The sequence below is a fragment of the Scomber scombrus genome, chromosome 24, assembly GCF_963691925.1.
Source record: "Scomber scombrus chromosome 24, fScoSco1.1, whole genome shotgun sequence".
NCBI lineage: Eukaryota > Metazoa > Chordata > Actinopteri > Scombriformes > Scombridae > Scomber > Scomber scombrus.
Window position 1 is genome coordinate 4,376,387 of NC_084993.1, and position 22,399 is coordinate 4,398,785.

Below are 22,399 nucleotides of genomic sequence, written 5' to 3' on the forward strand. Positions count from 1 at the left end.
ACAATATATGCTGATGTCAACTAATAACAGAGCTAAGATTAAATATTAAATGCTCACTTTTCAACGTTAAAATCAAACTGCAACCAATGTTACGCCTTTTTCACTCAGAAATAGGTCATGATACAGAAGTAACATGATCTGTTTTTTGTCTATTTATATTAAAAATAATAACAATAACAATAAAGAAAAATATAATCATGTATTCCAGTTAAATTAAATTAAAATACACTAAAACACACAAAGACATTCATATATATATATTAATTAATTATAGATTTTTAGCCAAACTGAACACATTATATAAAGACCGATAGATTTTCTCCTCATGTAAGGCTGCAGTCGTTCAGACGGCTACAGCATCATCACAGTGATGAATGTAGGTCGTTTCCTATTTCATTATAAAAATACACATTGGTTCAACATGTATGAATATACTGTCACTGCTCGATTTGAGGCTCAATATGTACGTAGCTGCTAAATCTATCAAACTGTAAGAAGCTTCTTTTCATAGCAAATCATTTTTACAGCATGTTGTGATTTGGCTCTTAATTTCTACGTAAGCTTGATCATTACCAGTAAACAAAAAGGACTCTCTAGTAGAAGTATCCTGAGATTAGCACCATATTTCCGGGAAATGTTCTGTTAGGGGAATTACGGACCTGTAAAATAAAGCATCACCAAATGTTCAGTTGCCATCTGAATAAGCTGCGTCGCATTGAAGAAAGTGTTCACGCAACAATCAGTGTCGATAATAATGTTAAAAATGAACGTAAGCAAAGGTTAAAAAGGAGTGTTGAACCGACTATAAAGACGACGTGATAATTAAAATATCAACGGTTTTTGTTTTGTTTTAAAAGACAGTATAAAACAGATATATTGTGTGCTGTGTAATATCGGAGGCACGAGATGTCGAGGACCAATCAATCCACTGAGGACAAAAGACACACACACACAAACACACACAAACACACACACACACACACACACACACACACACACACACACACACACACACACACACACACACAGACTCTCTGACTTTGTGAAAAAAACTAATCTCAGTCAATCATTAGATACTATTTCACCCAAAACACACTCAGGAGTGATGCTGGTCTCCACTTGATTTGGCCAAATTCATCCCGCCGCATCCTTGATTGTGTTATTGTCATTCAAATAGCGTCATTTGCATGCGACACTTTTCTTTCTCTTTCTTAACTTGTCTCCACCTTTAAAAAAAAACAAAAAAAAAACAGGAACTGTAGCTTGAAGGTTTTTCTTGGCATCCTTGTGAACTCCTCAGGGCTCAGACTCCGCCCCCACTGCGGTCCACCGTAACAGGCCCTCTCATATCCAGAGTCTCCTCCGCCGATTTCATCAGGATGGCCAGGCGGCTGTCGGACACTTGTCCCTTCTTCACGGCGCTCATCAGCTACACGGGAAATGGCAGAGAACATGGTACAATGGTGTGTTGAATACAGCGGGAAAAGGTTAACCTGTCAAACGGGCGAGGGCTCGGTGACAACGGAGCTGATTTTCCAAAAGGTGGCGGTTAAGGTGGAAGTAATTATCTGCGTGATGGTGAAAACACCTCGCTGCCTCACAGTGAAAGGTTTTACAGCTGTCTGATCACTGACACATCGTAGAGTTAGAAGAGGTAGAAAATAAAACCAATACTAACTGTTTTTTTTAAATGTGTTAAACCTGAATGAGGTGAGATTTTACATGGATGTCAAGCAAGTGATGCTGCAAAATAGCACAGCAAAAATTCAAGCTCTCTTTACTCTTGAAACTGTTGGTTTGAAGAGTGAATCTTGCAGTTTTTTTATGGAAATAGCCGATTATATTCTGTATTTTTCTTCTTGTAAAATCTCATGAAAATACCACAAACCAAAAATGTGTCGGTCCGTCTCTCAGTACTTTTAGACGTGTCTGCTCTGTCTGCACTAACCTATTTGTTCTTAGTAAAGATTTAAAGGGGACAGGGATTTTTATACTGTTTTAATGTTGGATGTTTATGTGAAACCTGATCAGATATGTAAAAATGCTCCCTGAAAATCATAATTCATACTTCAGGCTGCTCCGAACGCTTTTGAACAATCCTTCCTCAAAGGTTTCCTTGAGGCCAATCTCAACTCTCAAAACTCTCTCTTGAGTTAACTGGGCATGCTTTTTGAATTTTTGGTTTCAGAAAGTGCAGCTCCTCCAATCTCAACATCAGAAAAGTGCGATGGGACGAGGTTTGACCAATAAAACCAGCACTTCAGTTAAACCTCACTGACGCCTCTGTCCTTCGCCAACTTTAAGCCTCATTTAAGGATCACTATCTGTAACGGGACTTTGTCATTTTTCTGTCTGCAAAACCGGTTTACCAACTCAATAGAACCTACATGACAACAAATAAAGGTTTAACATTTGGTGGGGACTATTTTCTGCCATGGAATAATACACACAAGATGCTCAAGTGACAGCAGGACGGTTTGTGTGGTAATTATGAAGGAAGGAAGGAAGGATTATGCTGATAAAGGAACGTGACTTATCAGGCTTTTGATACATAAATGACAGTTAAAAATATACAATATAACCAGTTTTATCCTTTTAGTTCAAACTACTAATGAATGAAGCCACCTGGTGCAGCTTTAACACTCCTCGGACAGCTTTTTTAATGTTCTTCCTCTCCAAACATTGTCATCTTTACTCAAAAGAGGACTTGACAAGCATTGTTTTGTCTTTTGTAGTCCATAAGTTGTTTTTTAACATAAATATCTGACTTCTAGGGCTCACACAAGTTACAGGAAGTTATTAACTACCTGTTTGTCATCATGTGCAGGTCAGGAATGTGCACACAAGCAAAAACAAATATTGACATCTAGCATCATAAGTATTTATCTTTTAAGTATTTTACTGACAGATAGCAAAGTATTTTGTCGCAAGAAGAAAAAAAAGGTTCTATTTTAAAGACACTGACTAAAAATGTGTGTGACAGGCTCGTTTCCTCGGCTCTGGAAGTCACAGCAGACGCGTTAATGAATGTCATCATCAAGCTCTCCCATAATGACTCTTTTCTGGACCCGAGTGAGAAAGTAATTTAGCGGGCGGACGCGGGAGCCCCTGGACGCACTTCAGCCCTCATTACAGAAGTCGCTGACAGAGATTTTCATTTCTAATTAGCTTCATCTGGTGGAGTCGAGACTTCACACCTGTTTGCCTTTTTTTTTTTTTTAAACTAGGACTCAATGTGTGTTCCAGCTTTGGTCAACATTTGACTCTTAGATGCTTTTACTGCCACTGTTTCCTAAGATTGTGAATAAATATACACACACACATATCTATACATATCAATAGACCTACAAATGTGTTTAAAATTGTATCTAAACACTAAGTTTGGACTTTAAAGAAGGAGTAGAAATGGAAAAAAATGTAAAAATGTAAAACAATGTGTTCCCCAGGGCTTCTATTATCTAGTCACAGTGTCTCAGTGTTTGTTCTGCTGGTTTGAGGACGGTGATCTCTGACAGAGGTGTTAGGCTTTAATGGTCGCTCTCATCAAGAGGAAGCCACATGCACATACCACACATAGTGCATATTGTTTGTGCATGCAGAAAAAAAAAATGTATTTCACTGTCAGTTATGTCAGCTTGTTAGAAATAAATAATAATTACTTCAACTACACCTTTTTTACTTAATCCTGAAATACAGTTTTATACTCAGATAAGTTTGCAGTAAAATAATGAATGTTTTTCTATTAAACTGTGATATTTTGTGCTCTTTTTCATGTGATTACTGACAGTTTGGTGTTTAGAAATAAATAAATATAGCTACTAATGAAGGTACATATAAACTCCACTGTTGGAAGGTTGAAAATTTAAGTTTCATTCAAAAAGGGAAATGATCAGTTATTAGAAGCTCGTCCTCAGGTCTCTGACATCTCTGTCTGCGTGTTACATACCTGCAGGAATTCATCAATTTCAATTTGTCCGTTCTTGTTGAGGTCCACCTCATTAAGGATTTCGTGGAGCGCATTTTCATCAATGTGGACATTGATGCTCTGCAGAGAAGAAAAACAAGACCAAGGATCAATAACATAATGAAGACTGTGAATAGAGATGAAAGAGAGGCAGAAAGAAAGACGAGAGGAAAAGAAAGAAACAACAAATGTGATGGAAGAGAAAAAAACTGAGAGAGAAATTAAAGGAAGAATGGTTGAAATCAAACTCACCTCCAAAACTTGCTGGACGTCAACAGTGGTGATGAATCCTTTGCATTCTTTGTCAAACTTATGAAAGCGCTTCTTGTATCTGTCAACATAATAAAAAACTGTTTATTCTCTCGCTTCTTTACATCCAATTCAACAACATATCAGAAATATAAGATCTACTATCCAGTAATAATCCAACAGCTGTTTTAAAACTGAAGATGCAGGACTTTTGTCACCCGTTTCTGATAGTGACCCGTTTCTCTGGGTTTGGCTCCGAGCTATACAACAGAAATGTTGACCCTGTATGAGTGAGCCCGCAGCCTTAGATCCTCAGGTTTGGGCCCTTCTGGCTGTGACTGCACTTTGCCATCAGGGCCCCTCGGCTTGGGAACGACCCGCCTGAGGAAATAATCGCAGAATCGGCGACTTCCTTTAAATCCCTTCTTAAAACTCACTTCTACAGACTTCCTTTTTTGTGATACTGTTTGTTCATTGTTATAGTATAGTTACTTCTGACAGTAACAGCTGGACAGATCACCAACTTACTTGCAGAAACTCAACAGTGTGAAAGTCAATGCTTTCAAAAAGGAAGTGTAATAATCACCTGACTACTTCCTGGTAGTCCAGGTTGATCTCAGTCGTCCTGGTCAGCTGTTCGGAGCGAGACCTGTAGCCCATCTCCTGGTACAAAAACTTCTTAGCTGCCTCGAGCTCAGCCTGGATTTAAATTGATCAGAGAGGAAGAGAGGAGTCAGCTTTCTGTAATCTGCTTTAGAAAGAATAATGCTGTATGATTACAAAAAGAAAAGCATCATTTACTGACAGAGAAGACTGGGATAAAAGAAAGAGGGGTGCTGCTTTCCTACACAACAGGTTTAAAGATGATTAAAATGTGTGCAGATTGAAAACAAACCAATAAATCAGAGTACTAAACAAGAGAAAACTGAAACTTTAGTTAAAAAAGTCATCTATTCACACACTTGGCAGATGTATTTGGTTATTTTTATGTATTGACGACCACCTGATTGACTTGTTTACGTGTTATTCTACAGTGCTGCTGAATGAGCTGGTTAACAATGAGAGCTCAAATTAGGTGAGAGTTCAGTTTTCATGCACATGTAACCAACACACACATATTTCCTGGTCTCTTTCATGCTGTACACACACATGCATACACACAGAGAGCTTCCCCCCTCTAAAAAGGGATAAAGGGTGTGGACCTCTCTCCATTGTATACTTCAAAACCCAGCAGGCATTAAAGCATTATGTAAACTCAACAGGTTTTCTGGGGCAAGGAGGAATATCACACCGAACTAAAGCAGTAAAACGGAGAGAAAAACCTCAGTGTGTGTTTATAAAGTGTACCGTTCTCTGCTCCTGACTCCAGCCCAGCTCTTTCCCCATGATCTGTACGATACGTGGCAGGGCTTCGTCCGCTGCCTGCACGTTGAGGAAGCCCAGGCGCGTTCGCCGGGCGATGACGTCGATGGCCGTGCAGGCGTACTCCTTGATCGCGTACAGAACCTGAGAGAAAAGACATGTTTCATTTCAGAATAAAAAGGGGCTGCTGTTTCTCTTCAAGCTCAGTGGATGGTTATTTATGGCTTACCTCGCCCTCGATGTAAGGAAACTCAGACACCAATCTTTTCCCTACGATTGGCCATCTTTGCCCAGTGACCAGAGCCATCTTGGCGACGTCAAACGCCTTCGCTCCGTACGTCGAGGCCAGATGCTGAGCGACCTGTGCACAGAGAAAAAGACATGAAATACAACCTGAAAGCAAGGATTTACAGTAGAGTCGGCTTTAAGCAGCTGCTGGGATTTCTTGTCAAAAATTCAATATATTGGCTGATAATTGTATATATATACAGGATATATACACAAATGATTCCTCAAATGTGGTTAAAATTATATGTTTATTATGTGTATAATCAGAAATAACTATGAATAAAAAATGTAATGTTAGGTTTCCCACAGTTTTATTGTTTTATAGAAGAGCAAAAGATGGGTTGACTCGCCTCAAAGCCAAACCCACCTCCGCTAATATCATGAAAATAAGAACACTTTTATTAACGTGTGCTATTTCACACAACAATTGCCATATTTCTAATGTGTCGCTGTTTGCAGCATCATGAAGACAAAATGTGTCTAGAGCTCAAATCATGTCAACTCAAATCAAAGTTAATCAGTTTGGTTTGGACACACCCTTCATTCAAATAGAAATCATGTTTTTTAAGAACAAATCACAATAAAATAAATAATAAAAACTAATATTTAATCATGAGCTTGCTTTTAAAAACAAACATCTGCATTGTAAATAGATATGTTAAAGTTTGATTAAGCACAGAATCACTAACAAGTCAAACAGTGCAGATTGTAGCAGCAGCTCCCGGTTGTTCACATGATCGATTTCACCTCAACGGAGCTAAACGATAAAACGTTAGCGCCACTTTGTCAATGAGGTGTCACATGTTTACAGAGCCTATTTGCTATTCAGATCGTTGCCTTGCCGATCGTGTGAAAGGGCAAACGCTGTCCAAATATCAACAGTGACCTTTTAGGAATATTCGCGAGAACGGCGGCGGCGGTTCAGAACGCCTCTAATGAGGAGTAAGTATACTGTAGGCACCTGATGCAGGAGCACTTCTTCTTCATGAAACTATGTTCTATTGGATTTGATGAAAACACACAGGCTAATTATTGGGAAGATGACTTGTAGCTGATGTAAATCAATGTGCCCTTACTTAATGCCATTGATAAATTGTACAGCATGCAGTGTGTGTGTGTGTGTGTGTGTGTGTGTGTGTGTGTGTGTGTGTGTGTGTGTGTGTGTGTGTGTGTGTCCAGTCTTTTGTGAAGTAGAAATGTCAGCATTGTTACAGCAGTGGCTTTAATGTCAGCTGCAGCGCTGCTGGTGAAGGTGGCAAATGTGTGGATGTGACCGTGCTGCTTTTTACAGGTTTGTTTGTAGATGAATGTGTGTGTGTGTGTGTGTGTCTGTGTGTGTGCAGTAGTTAGAGGTCTGCTTCACCGTGCTGAAAATGTACAGCTGTGCAACTTTTTTGGAGGTAGAGCAACAATTAACGAGGAAATAACTTCAATCTAAATGAATTGAAACTGTTTTTTAAGGTGGAAATTAGCTGCAAAGACAAAGAATTATTATGAATAAATTAATTTTTCCAAAAAAAATCCAGTATTTAAGACTTTTTGAGGAGTTTTGAGGATAATGTGAAGGATTTTTTTTGCATAACTTATAACAAGAAAAACAGGCTGAAATATTTATTAGTTTTGACGTTTCAACCTGCCCAACCTTCATCAGGTATGAAATCTATCAGTTCACTAACTACTTTGCCATCTTTTCCAGCGATATTAAACTGTCACTAAATCATCCTGCATATGTTTCATATTCAAACCATACCAGGAAAGGGATATAATAGGTCTTTTAATTCACTGGAAAGCTTTTCAACATCTGTATATTTCTATTTAAAAGAATAAACAGTGGAAGCAGTGGAAATGTACATTTGGCTTGAATTTAACAAGACAACAGGTATAAACATGGAATAGGTGTTTAGTTTGTACTTACAGCAAACCACTTAAAACAGAAATACAGTAAACATTAAATAAAGGCCACTATTTGAGAATTTATGGTCAAAGTATAAACAGTACCGAACCTGGCGGGTCTGACTAGTTTATGTGTTGACATTTAGGAGCTGGCCTGACTGTAAGTGACTCATATTAACACAAAGAATGGATAAAGATGAAGAGAAGAAGTGGGGATTGTTTTGTGGCAGATTGGAGCTATGAAACAACTTTATAGAGAGTTTATAAGGAACATTCAGGCTCTAAACAGTGAAAACAGAAGCTGAGTTGATTCAAAAAAGGAACAGGTATTATTACTGAAACCACAACTTGTTTGGGGTTTTTTTCAGTGGAAAAACTTACTGTACTTCCTCCTTTGTTACTTCACTCCGCTCTGATGTTTCTTAATCAGATAAACAGCGGTTCTCTGGCTCCAAATTTCTGACTACAACTACATTTAAACTCAAAATCTACTCGATGTGTCCTTATAAAATGCGTCGTACCTCATTTTCCAAGCCGTAGTCCTGCACCAGGCGGATGTAGAGCGTTGGCGTCCAGCCTTTAGCCCCCTCCAGCATCAGACCCACAGTCTTGCAAGGCTCGGCTTTCAGTTCGTGCGCTTTGATGGCTGCGTCCAGGGTCTCTTCAGCCATCGATCTATAGGTGGTCCACTTCCCACCTGGACACACACACACACACACACACACAGATCATTTATGACTGATAATAATACAACATCATCGGCTACTTCTTAAATATTCAAACATGCACAATGATGAACTGACCGGCGATGGTGACCAGTCCGCTGTCACTGACGCTAACAATGTGGTTCCTGCAGATGGACTGAGTGTCTTTGGAGTTGGGGTCGGTCACCAGGGGACGGATGCCGCTCCACGCTGCCAGCACGTCTCCTCGGCGCACTGCAGACAACACAAACACATTTCAATCATTCATTTCAAATAGTTGATTGACAGAAAATCAACTGGCAACAATTTCAATAATAAAATAATCAGTTCAAGTTTTTAAGCAAAGATTACTTGGAAAATATGAATATTTTCTGGTTGAAAAATATCTGGAGAAAATAATCGCTGGTTGCTGCCTATTACATCTGCTAATAAACTAACTGATATTTTTACAACTTAATTCAGTTGTGTAAGTCATAAAACTATATATGCACATACAATACATGATATAAAAAAATACAGATATCCAAAAACAAACAACACTGACTCAATATAACACTATAATATATAAAGGAGGGATCTCTTCTTAAATTTCATCTCCCACTGTATGTGATATTTGACCATATAAACTCGCTTTTAAAATTTGGGTTGTTTTTTTTAATACACTCTGGTACAAAAATAAATCCAAAGCACTTTCTGGGATAAACAGAGCACTCCAGCAGCATGGTTAGAAAAACAGAAAAGGAAAAAAGGAACTCGAAACCACAACATTGAGTCAAAGTACTTGAATAAATATTAAAAAAGAAAAAAAAATTTCATGACAGCACACTCTTCAAAATGACAGTGAATGGGACTCTAAGTACCTTCTACATCAGGGCTGAGGTAGTTGCGCACCTCCCTCAGGATGAAGTTGATGTCGTCCTCTCCAGGGATGGGGTGGGCCGTCACGCTGGTGGGCGTGTCGGTCGTCCCGGCGATGGTCATCTTCTGCCATGGCAGGAAGAAGATGACGCGGCCGTCGCTCGTCGCCGGATCTAGCAGACCCATGTTGTCAGGGCTGAAAAACGCAGGTATTTTTATTAACAGGAGGGGTAGAAGTAGTCTTATTTTTTTATTATTTTAACTGTTTCATGTGAATTAGTTGACATTAGAGAAAGAATGGAGGGTAGTGAGGAAGAGGAGGTGAGGAGGAGAGCGACAAATTGAGCAGGTGAGGAGTAAAAGACGAAGAAAATAGGAGAAGAAGATGGAAGTAAGGGGGAAGAGGAAGAGGAAGAGGAAGAGGGGGGAGGTGGCAGATAGAGGCTGGTGGAAGATGAGAGAAAAGGGGAGGAAGAGAATTAGGTGGTTGGCATTTCTGGTGCCGTTCAAAGGGCTCGCGCTCCCTCGGGTTTCGCTCAATAAGCTTGGCTGAACTTTAAAAACCCAACCCCCCCCCCCCACGACTTCAACAAAACCACTCTATTGCTCCGCTGTATCTTAAGCAAGGAGGAGATTGTCCTTTGCATGTAAGCATAGGTCAGATAATATTTAGCCAGCTTAGTATTTACACATAAGAATGAAAAAACACAGAGGAATAAATATCTACAGTACAAGTTATTGTGTTTGAAATACCAAAAAACCTGAGGAGGAATAATAAAAAAAAAGGCCTAAAAAATGAGACTAGAGTTAATATGTTGATACATTTCAAAGAACACATTTGCCTTTGCCTTCAAGTTGAATTTGTATGTATGACTGAGTGTTTGGTGTTACCTGTAGTAACCGGGGATGACGATGTGCACACCAGCGCTGGGTTGGCAGATGTTGGTGGTTTTCTGGTTGTCCATCTTCCTCAGTGAGTCTGTGAACGGCCCCGTGGCGTTGATCACACACTTGGCTTTAACGTCAAACTCCTCTCCTATAAAGGGTAGATGATGATGTAAAACATGATATGACAGTAAGGACAAGGTGAACTCGGCTGCTTTTTGGAGATTGAGAAATGAGAGATTTTGAGTTAAAGTCAAATCTGGGCGATATAAATAAAATCAAATATCACGATATATATGACCAAATACCTCGATATCAATATTGCTACGATATTGTAGGGATGACTATTGGTGCTTTCACAAAATATTTACACAATTCAATTTTGACAAATAATCATCAGTAATTTGGATATAATGACAAATTGTGCCGTATCACGATATTACGATATAATATCAATATATTGCCCAGCCCTAGTTAAAATAGTTCAAAATTGAACAGTAGCACCTCATAAATGTACATTTCAACTGCTTTTTATAGTTAATATCTGAAAAGTAAAAGAAACTAAACCATTTCAACTGTTGGATGATTCAAATTTTGCACCTAAAATATTCAAATGTGAAATTATTCTTTCAATTCCTGATTTCAGTGCAATAAAAAAAAGGCTTTACAACTATTTTACCCCTTTAAAATGAAGGTTGGTTAGTCTTCTCTTTGGCCCTGAAATCTGTTGACCTTTTAAGCCTAACAGCAGCTGATCCCTGAACTTTGCTAATACACTCCATGATCTAAGTGATGGACTCTGTAAGTATTGGTTCAAAGAGGACCGTGTGACTCACCTGTGACGACGTCCCTGCAGCGCGCGCCGCACACTCTCTCCTTGCCGGTCTGCGGGTCGTTGGTCTTCAGCAGGTGAACCACCTCGGTGTAGTTGGCGACGGCGGCGCCGTAGCGGGCGGCCGACAGAGCGATGGCCAGGTTCATGCGAGCGTCGTTGTGTTGACCTGCAGAGAGGAGGAGAGACGGAGAAGTGTGAGAGTTTCTGAAAGGACGAAGAAAAATACACAAAGTCAAATAAGAGGAAGTTTATAAAGGTTCCTCCACAATCTTTAATACTGTACTAAACATTCAACCCAACTATTAAAACTATTGTGTCCTTTTAACTACAGAAAAAAGGTGCTGCATCAATCAGTGTTTGAAGTAATAAAGATGATCTAATGTCAATTTTTATGTTTTATTTATTCATTTGCCATTTCAGGCGACAGGCCGGTAATGTCAGTGTAAAATATAAATGAATATCAAGATGTCAGTGCACATTTCATATCAAAAGAGCTTCGAATTTTGCTTTCTGAAGTTATATCAAAACTATGACGAAGCCTTTATTTTATAGATGCATATATTTAGCGACTCTGTACAAGCTCAGTCTGCATTTAGCTCATTTTACAGGTTTGTAGTGCGGAAACAGACATTCAGTGATATAGAAATGTTGCAGATTAGCGTCTCATATGTGAATAAATATGTTTAATATGTGTATAAAGATAGAAAAGCAGGAAGAACACAAATGAAGGTGGTTTGTGGAGGGATTTGAAATAAGAGGGAATCACTGATGACTTATTTTCCTCATAAAAATAGTTGCAATATTCCTTTACTCATTTCATATCCTTATGATATTCTTACAAATCTTGACGTCCCTTTATACATTTATGAGTATAATCATTGTGCATGGTAGCATTTGCCTGCAGCCTCATGCTCATATAAACTGATAAACAACCTAGACAATTCAATATGAGAAGATTTGGATGACACATTTGCTGTCCTGCTCCTATAGAGAATAAAAGAGCTGATGCTGCTGCTGTTGTTGGTAGCAGTGGTGGTGGCAGGAGCAGCAGCAGTAACCACGACAACGGGAGAAATAGCTGTTGCTCAGCCAGTCCGACCGCTGCCGACGCTCCTCTGCGCTCCACACCGCCGGGAGAGAAGGTCAGATCTCGAAATGTCACGGGTGTGATTGTTCCAGACGGCATAATTGGAGAAAAGACGCTCCACCCCTCCACCGTCCCCGGCCCTGTCCCCCCCCCCCCCCCCCCCCCCCCCTCAGAGCAGATGATGGCGGGGTGGAGGTAGAGGGGGAAAGGGGGGAAGCGGGGAAGGGGGGGTGGAAATCAAACATATGCTGCTTTGCACCAAGAAAATGCTCTTCCCTTTTCCCAGTCTGCAGTAAATCCAGTTAAATCTGGACATTTAACTTTATATTTAGAGGGTGAAAAATGGTTTTAAAGATGCTTTTCATATTCAGTGTGCAAAGTCTACAGAATGTTAAGTCACAGCGTCTGTAGTAATCTCTCAAGATAGCTAATTGCTCATAAAGCATGCTGTAAAACTGTGAATTTGTATTCAAAAATGTGGATATAAATGATTTTTTGAACCAAATTGAACGATATATCCTTTAAAAAGAAGCATCACACAGTTAATATGTGCAGATTTTGATGGATTTACTGTTAAATCCAATAGAAGGCGACTATTAAAAGCCTCTCTAAGCGGCGCCATCTCTAAAATACATGGGCCTGCTGTCCTTTTGACGTGATGAGCTGATACCCGGTGAAGCCTACTGTAGCAGACACATCGCCCGCGGACGCAAAGTTGTTATTTTCATTGGCGGAAAGGAGAGGCGGCCCGCGGCGTGAAGCTCCTCACACTCAGCTGGACACTCAGCATATGGTTGGTTCTCCTCCGCACCCATCCGGGGGAACACGCAACCTTTGTTGCCACGGGGATGAGGGCATCCTACCAGCCTGTCAACACGTTTTGTTAGGGACCAGTGGAGATGTGAAGGCCATGGGCAAGACTTGCATCTGAGGCCTATTTTAACAGCATCTAATCTAATCATATGACTCCTACACTACAGAGAGGTTTTATATTTATATTTATATTTAAAAACCTGCTTTTTAATATTATTATTTATTCAGAAGCTTTTATTGTCTTTAATAAATATGAAATCAATTAAAATCCTATGTTTTATTTTGCACTGTTCCCATATTAGGTGCTTTTTGTTGCACTGAACACATGTTATATCAAATGAAAATGGACTAAATGATTAATATAAAGACATAAATCAAAAACTACCTTATATTTTCAAAGTGTGTGGTTTAAAATAAAGCAGAAAGTCATCATTTTCTATAAGATAAGAGGCATTTTGAGGGTATAAAACATGCTATGTCTCTGCCATGATGGTTCAGTCTGTTAGATATTTAGCTTTTAGTTCAAGTATCAGTTAAATCCTGCTGCTTTATCATTTTCTATGGTTATGTTTCATCAGTTAATTAGTGGCTAACTGATCTGATTCATTACCACTGGAAAGGAATGAGAAGGGAAAACAGCGAAAAGGGCAAAAAAACCACAGACGCAGCAGCTTTGTACTGTACATGTTTACAGAAAATAAAGAGATGAGTAATGAATCAACAAACCGAGCATGCTTTTTAGATTACTGTTCACACACGGCTGCGTCTAATGTGGAAATATCCCATTTGAAAGCGACGAAAAGCCTCTGCGGGCGTTAAAAAAAAAAACCTGAGCCAAAACGCAGCAGCTCACTCACCGTCGTAGTAGACGATGGCTCCCACCAGCTTGTCCTTCTTCAGCATGGGGAAATGCTCCAAGGCCTTCGCTTTACTCAGGACGTAGCTGCTCTTCAGGCACTGGATCCCGGCCACCAAGTCGTACATCTTGATCCCGGCCCAGTAATAAGGCAACTGCCACCATCTATGGAAAGAACACAGCAATTAGGGCTCGAATGAAGAGACTGTATTCAGAAAGCACACAGAGTATAAAAGTATCTCCTACATCACAATCAGTCAGCTGATGCAGGTAGTGAGCCTGTCAGTCTAATTAATAAAAGATCAGCTCATTAACACATTGAAACCATCCAATTACTGTTGTTATGCTTTGCCCTTGATGGGTCAAGAGATCCATGGCCTAGTAACCACCTTTTATTTTATTTATTTATCATACTGTATATAAGATGTATTGTATGACTGCAGTTAATAAAAGGAAATAAAAAGAAGATACCATCCAATTATTCATCAAACCATAAACCTGACTGCATTAATTTTAGTTAATATAATTACTGATATGATATTATTATTACTTATATTACTGAATTTTATAGATTGTATTCAACTTAATTTATAATAGTTATTTAAATGACTTCAACTAATTTGATTTAATGATAAATATCCTTTTTTAACAAGGTAAAAGTCTAATTGAGATTAAAATCTATTTTTCAAGAGTGTCCTGCTATTACAAACAATACAAACACAATTAAAACTGAGAGTCAGGGACACAAATACAGTTATGATGCATAAACAGGTACATTTTAAAAAAAACAATTTCAATGAAAAGCAATCACATTAATTAAGAGTGATATCTTCCTCAATCCTTTAAAACTCACTTAAATTCCCTGACAGTAATCAGCCCTGACAATTTCAGCTGCTTCTGCACATTATTCCAGTAAGAGAGAGAAATTATATTTAACTACATGCATAAATTACTTAATTCATTTACTTGTAAACAGGAAGCATGATGGCTAGCGGCGCAGACAGGTGAGGTGCGATCTCCAGCAGGTTGGCTCGCTCATGCAAAGCCTCTTTCACCATCATGTACTGTTTGGTTTTAAAAGAGACAAAAAGATCATGATACAAAGAAGTGCAACAAATGCGGGAGATAAAGATGAAACAATATGGAGAGAAAGATGGAGAGAGGAACCTGTTCGTAGTCTAATTGCATGATGGCCTTCTGGAGGTAGCGGACGCCACCGTGGATGAGCTTGGTACTGCGGCTGCTCGTTCCTGAAGAGAAGTCGCTTCTCTCCACAAGAGCAGTTTTGAGGTCTGGGGACAGACGGCAGAGACACATCAGCACTCATATACAGTTTATTATTGATGGTGTGTGAGAAACATTAAGTTAGAAAGGCTCAAATTCTTTAGAGGATGTTCAAGTAGAAGTAAGAAGAGACTGAGTCGAAGTCATGGCTTCTTAAACCAGACAAAAAGTGATGGTCATGTCTTAAATAAATCTGATAAGGAAGTCAGAAATGCTGCAGTTGCTTCTGTTTCTTGCTGCTCTGACCTGACTTAAAATTACACTCACAATTAAATACAGTAAGGCTTTGCTTACTGTATACAAAATCCTAAAAATAAAACACAATAAATGCAGAAGCACTTAAATAAACTGTACTTTCAGACACCAAAAAACAGCTTTTCTCTTTTTGCTGCCTTACCTTTGATTCATGTTTAATTCTAGTATCTAAAATGACACATTTTCACCTGTAAATCTAAATGTAAGAGTTTTTTCTGATGCAGATGAGGGTGAGTATTATCTGCAGAGCTTCTTATCAGGCTGTGTCCAACCCCAACAAGCAACAAGCTTCACCTATCAGATGATTAAAGCAGCCGGTTTGTTGCCTTACAAGCAAAGCCCAGGGCAAAAGCTTGCTGATACATTAGAAGCTGTGAAGGTGACCTCGCTGTGTCGTATCTGCATTTCTTTATCAATTTAGAGCTAGGTGGATTATTTTAGCAACTCACTCAGGCTGCAACTGGGAGTTTAAACTGTGAAGGATTTCCTAAATTAAAATTACAGCCTTGCGTTCCACATTTTGATAATTACTGAGAGGTAAAACTGACCCACGTGGCTCATTAAGGACAATTATAGAGCCTGCTACTTCCCATGAGAGAGAGCTGTACTTGAAAGCAGATAGGACTTGTTGACAGGGAAGCTTACTACGTGTGACAGCGTCTAAGGCACATCCTGCACCCGTTGCTCCTCCTCCGACAACCAGAACATCAAACTCCTCTGTGTTTCTCAGCGCGGCGAGCTGGGCCTGCCGGGAGGGAAACTCGCCCGCAAAGGGAATCTTCAGGTCTGCTTCTGCCTGAACGTGGGCTATCCGTGCCTGGACGTGACACAGACACACACATGTACACCAAAAACATGAGCACATTAACTTTTTTTCTAACTTCAAACAGATTTATATTGAGTCCGTGATTTTATTTTACACTTTATTAGTGCAAAACAACAGATTTCTATGTTAATTCCTGTGTTAAATCATTAGTAAATGTTATTTTAAGAAAAACACATTCCTCAAATAACAGCAACACTTTCCTTGGAGGCATGTTGAAACATTATGAGCACAATGCAAACACAGTGTAGAGTGTTAATGTATCATTCTTGCATTTTAATAATTATTTGTGATATATTGCATAATGACTTGCAATCACTTTAATACATTATGGCATGACTGTGTAATGAGATAAGACACTCAGAAGCTTTATGTCATTGTAATGGATGAAATATAATGTATGTAGAGTTAGCTATTTTGTCTCAGTGATTTTGATACCAGTTCTGGCTTTATTACATTTCCTCCCTGTAGCTTTTAGAATGAATTGTAAAGTCATTTTCTGGGTTTATAAAAACATAAAAAAATATTGAAGATGAAGCTTTCTCCATCAATGCCCCTCAATATGGAACAGGCAACCTTAGTAATGCCCTTTAAAACCAGCTAAAAACATAGCTTTTAATAATTTGAGCATTTAATTAAATGATTTAATAATCTTTGTTTGCTTCTTTGATTATTATTCAGTAATTCTGTATTGTTTCTATTCTGTTTCATGTTTTTATTACTGCCTAAATGGTGCTATATGGATACATTTGGATGAACTGATTGAAATGAAGTAGCTGTTAACCATTAGAAATAACATGGAAACCAAATATAATGCTGCAAGAATGATCTTTCAAAATCCAAGATTGCTTTTTCTGCAGCTGTTTTTGGCAGACAGTGAGGTTATAAATGTGCTTATGATGCCACATCGCCTTTAGTTTCCAAGTGAAGTGTTGCTGAAAAATCCTCAAAATATTCCTGATGTAATAATAAAGGAGGAAAGTTCACACAGAGCCCGGGGTTAATGCCTGCTTCAACATGCTGCTTATCTTTGAAAAACCCACAAAATCAATCACATTGCACATTTTGAGCCTCATTTACACCCTCGGTTTGATTAGAAAAAGAATTAAAGAAATAATCACAACCACCATAGAAAAAAAAACACCAAAAAAAACACAGCTCACCTCTGATATGACGATGTGGGATTTCACCTCTAATGAAATATTTATTCATATTTTTTATGAAGCAGTTCAAGCTAAATGATTGCATCAAGCTGCTTTGAAGCCACCCCGGCATTTGACTTGCAAATAGTAGCAAGTGCTCGTAATTTAGCCCTGCGACCGCAAACAACACAATGATATAATCATTGTCTATTTTTGATGATGCGTAGAGAAAAACACTGCTGCAGAATTAAGTGCCTGCGTACCCCCCGTGTAATCAAGTTAAGTCAGTGAAGGCCCATGCTAATAGCCAATCGGCCGCTGCATTGAAAACTTCTCCAAGCCATAAACCTTTGCTAAAGGAGACAAGACGGACATTCATCTCATCAGTGTTGCAATTACTGGGATTAGAAGGCATGCATGATTACAAACTATTGTGACAAAATAATTAGATTTCATCAGGGTCGACTTCTTGCTTACCAATCCGTGCTTTGGTTGCGAGGACGACGATGGGCAACAGAAGACATTATTCACACCGGGACACAAAGCAAAGTTCACATTAGGTTGTACAGTCAAATGAAGTCCGCTATGTAGTTTTGTGGCATGCCAAAAATAGGTTTACGTCAGGTCAGAGGTCAGGGCGGGGAGGAAGGGGGGGGACACAGCTGTGTGTCCATCTCAAATGAAAGCAGGTCATGTGGTTATTTATACGTTCATGGAGGTGATCTGGTAACAGCGGCGGTGCTCATAGTTTCACCAGAAACTCTGCCTATTGTTCTCTATGTGCCTGAATTTTTGTCATTCCTTAAATTTAAGGTGTTGTCCGTCAACACTGACCAATGACTAAGCATCATTTGAGAGTTTATGTGTCAGTTTGGGCCTGTAGATAAACACAAAAATGATATCAAATAGACCTTTATTTAAAAATACAGTACGCACAATAATCAGAGAAAACATCTTCTTCTACATAATTCATTTGATTAGGAGCTGGATGTTATATTGCTGTGTTACCAAGGCAACTGTAAGAGGCGCTACCTCCCTCCTCACACTTCCTAGAAGCAAAAACAGGATAGGAGGAAGGTCGTATTACATTAAACACTACAAAAAAACTGTCTTAGCTCCTGAATTTTTTGTCATTCCTCAAATTTAAGGTGTCGTCCGTCTACACTGACCAATGACTAAACATCATTTGACAGTTTATGTGTCAGTGTGGCCTCTAGATAAACACAAAACACATCAATTAGATTTTAAAAAATAACTTTTTTCATAACTTTAGCACAAAAGTCCTGCAAGATGAATCTGGCTAGAAGCTAAGTGATGTATAGCTGTGTTACCATGGTAACCGTAAGAGACGCCACTTCCCTTCTCAGGATAGGAGGAGGGTCCTATTACACTACATAAAAAAAAACCTGTCAAAAACCTGTGCTAACACTTCATTTTGAAAGGCTGCCACGCCTCACACAGCTGAAGGAACAAGCTGTCCTCGATTATCCAATTACAATTCATTACATCTTGTCATGACAGTAGTTGTATAGCAGGTGACTCCGCTGAAAGGGTGGGAAAACCTTTGAGGTGAACCAGTGTGCAGGTCAGGATTCAAAGCCTGTACAGGAGCTGATATCGTCCAATGAAAAAGGAGGGAATAAAAGTCCGAGACAAAACAAAACACATTCCACAATCTAGACGGGACATGCCCTGAAAGACAACCCCTCCCTGTTAAGTACAGAAACCAAATATGCAATAAACTAATGCACAAAGGCACAAAATATAGACACACATTTAAAAGTCTCAGAGAATATGCCCCCTTCACTCTTGCAGTTAGGTAAAAAACTGTAATCATGCAACCAGAAATAAAAGGTAGATGTTTGGGTGAGCAACTCAAAGGAGGCTTACCTGTGTTCTCTTATACTCGACCACCTGCGACAGGCCGATCGCTGCGGCGACCGCCCCGCCGCCTATGATCGCCGTCCGTTTCAGAGCCTTCCTGAACGCCATTGGCCCTGCGGAGAAAGTAAAGTGCAGTGAGGACACGGAGCCGGGACGCTGGGGGGGTTATGAGGCTCTGAGATGACAGAGGGATCATGTGAAAGAGGCATGCAAGCATGAGGGAGGGGAGGGGAGGGGAGCAGGGAGAGGAGCAGGGGGGGGGGGTCCAAAAAAGCAAGTTCACGAGAGGAAGTCGTGGAAAGAGGCTGAGGAATGTGTTTATGTCATACTTACTAAACAGTGACTCTGCTTATTTAAACTTGGTTGACAATTCATGTAATATATGACTTATTTTACTTATTTAAAAGCTATTTGCTCGTTGCAGTGTGACTAACACTTCCTTAAGTGTTGGTTAGACTCAGTAATCACTTTGAGGACTCTGCAGCTCTGGAGCTCTGGTAACTACTGACAGGTGTTTGTCATTATTTTTGACATTTAAAACATGATCAGACATATTGATTTGCATTGAAAAAAAACACATTAAGCATTCATTAAAAAATAAACTGCTGGTTCCACCTTTTGCAAAATCATTACGCTCGTCCAACGATCCAACGTTAACGCACATTTCCTTCACTGTGATTTGATAATTAACAGTTCTGTGCAATGCATGCAAATTTAAGATACTTAGAAAAAAAGAGGTTTTGCAATTTGAAGGTGTGACAGCTTTTTAAAACACTACAAATGGAGAAAAAAGGTCATAAAATCGGATAATGCACTCTCTGTATGAGCAATCTAAGCTAAACTAGTTACTTTATTCCCTTTATTATGATTCTATTTAGCTACTGACTTATTTATGTGATATCAAAACTCAATTATTAAGATGTTTGTGCATCTAAAGTATTTTTTTTTTCAATTATAGGTGACTGTCACTGCTCTTCAGCTAGCCTGAACTAGCTCGAGTTCCCTTTTTTTTACACCAAATCTGTAGTTATTACCTTTTGGCTTCGTAATAAAATAAAGAAAACTTAAGATATTCTTCCTGCAGTGATAAGGGGATTTTTTTCATATCAGGTTAACTCATTTCTTAATACACAAACTCAACTAAATAAGTTAAACCTCATGATGATCTCATATTAAACATGCACTGTACAGATGCAGGCCAGTCCCATAATGCTACCATTTAACTATAATGACCACAGTTGTCCTTATAAACACCTGTGTGGTCAAACATGTGCTAACAAGTCATTTAATAGAAAGTATGTGGACGCCCTTTCCTCTAGATTCATTTGTTTGCTTTTTATCAGGGTGTGTTTTTACAGTGTCCGCACCTTTTAATACTGATCCTATAGTGTAATACCTGCTTGAATGTAAGGCTATGACTAATGATTATTTTTCATTATTGATTAAGCTACTGATTACAGCCTCAATTACGCGGTAGTTCAATAAAGTGTCATAAAATAGTGGAAACGCCCGTCACAGATTCCCAGAGTCCAAGCTTCAAATTATATATTCTGTTTAATATCATATAAGACAAAGAAAAATAGGATGTCTCCACATTTAAGTAGGTTCGGCACTTTAGCTTCAAAAATGACTTTAACTATTAATGAATTATCAAAATATTTAGCTAATTATGTTTCTCTTAATCGACTAATTTTTTCAGCTCGCTTGTCGCAGACGTTGCTAAGTGCAGCTAAATAAAAATAATCATCTAAAATCAAGAAAATGACAAGAAACATTAAAATAACCCATTTACAGATTGAAATGTCCAGTCCATTAAAAAAGAAGCTGCCTAATGAGCTGAACATGATCCCAGTCCTCTCTGGCAGGGCGAGGGCCTCAATTCCCACCAGGGGCAGCCCAATAAAGTATTTGCATTCCCACTAAAAGGCCTTTCAGATAAAGGTTTCCAAGGAGTGGCAGATTAGCTGCAACAGATTCTAATGACAGATTCTCATTTTAATAAAACACTTGTTACAGATGGCACAAATGCCAATAACCAGTTTGGTGTAAGAGATGACCTATTACAAGTAGCGTGCCGTGGTGTCGGCCAATGTTATAGCAACAAAAGTAAAGGAGTATTTAATAAAACTTTGAAATAAAAAAGTTAAAGTTTACAAGAGGCTGTCTAAAGAATGTGTGCACTGTGGTTTAAGCAAAGTAGTTTCTTTTATTACCCGTTATAAAGACGTTAGGAGGTTTCCACAGAACTGTATCTTAATCTGTTCGGTGTAAAGCTATCACACCCTGACTGCATGTGTAGGATGGTAAAGCTGTGAGGTACAGTATGAACATATGACTGATATATAATTATAGTCCTGACAGCTGGGCTACATGTTAGTAGAGCTGGATGTCAAACTTTTAGGGTTTTTGGTGCCAAATATATAAAAAAGTCAAGTACGAAGCACCTTGTTTACTCACTTTTTCATTGGATAGTTCCCATTTTACATCAAAATATTGCTCATCTTAATGAGTTTTGGATCCAATATAAAAGTGATACAGGTTATAAGTAACTTTTCCTAAAAATTCAGCTTTTCTCATCGATGATAAGAAGCAGGCATTCTCGAATATCAAACATCAGCCTCAATAAAACAGTCTAAATGAAGCTAAATGTGTCATTTAAATCAGGAAGTATCAGATCATAGCAGAAGTACACAAGATTTGAGCAGACATTTGATGCCAACTGTCACTACTTGAAGGCTGCAACTAACATTTATTGTCATTATCGATTAATCTAACTGATTACTTTCCCGATTGTGGCTTGTTGTGTCTGTAAAATGTCAGAAAACAATGAAAAATGTCTGTTACAGTTCCCCACAGTCCAGTATCACATCTTCAAATGTGTCTGACTAATAGTCCAAAACCCCAAAAATAGTCAATTTACCATCACATACCACAAAGAAAAGCATTTATCATCACATTTAAGAACCTAAAATGAGCTCATCTTTGGCATTTTTGCTTAAAAAATGACTAAAATGACGACTCAGTTATCAAAATAGTCGCTGATTCTTTTTCTATCTTTACACTAATCTATTATGTAACCAATAGTTGCAGCTCTACTTGTAATAGAAACACATTTTTCCTACAAAACCTGTTTAAGACGAGGCTGTAGGCTCAAACGTAAAATGTTTGTCTATATAAAGTAAACAAAAATTGCTAAATGTGTCCTTTAAACCTAAGT

The 22,399-nt window shown here is 38.8% G+C and overlaps 1 protein-coding gene across 1 annotated transcript; it reads right to left on the reverse strand.

Moving 5' to 3' along the window:
* Positions 1-394: 394 nt before the first annotated feature.
* On the reverse strand, positions 395-19,290 carry gpd2 (glycerol-3-phosphate dehydrogenase 2 (mitochondrial)). Its single transcript, XM_062414565.1, has 16 exons — positions 19,189-19,290; positions 15,979-16,150; positions 14,962-15,086; positions 14,761-14,858; positions 13,796-13,959; positions 11,040-11,204; positions 10,210-10,354; positions 9,321-9,514; positions 8,560-8,694; positions 8,278-8,453; positions 5,805-5,936; positions 5,561-5,719; positions 4,800-4,912; positions 4,217-4,295; positions 3,947-4,045; positions 395-1,429 (listed from the first exon to the last, which is right to left on the reverse strand). Exons 1-16 carry the CDS (start codon positions 19,288-19,290, stop codon positions 1,304-1,306), a joined length of 2,184 nt encoding a protein of 727 aa, XP_062270549.1. The 3' UTR covers positions 395-1,303.
* Positions 19,291-22,399: the final 3,109 nt, after the last annotated feature.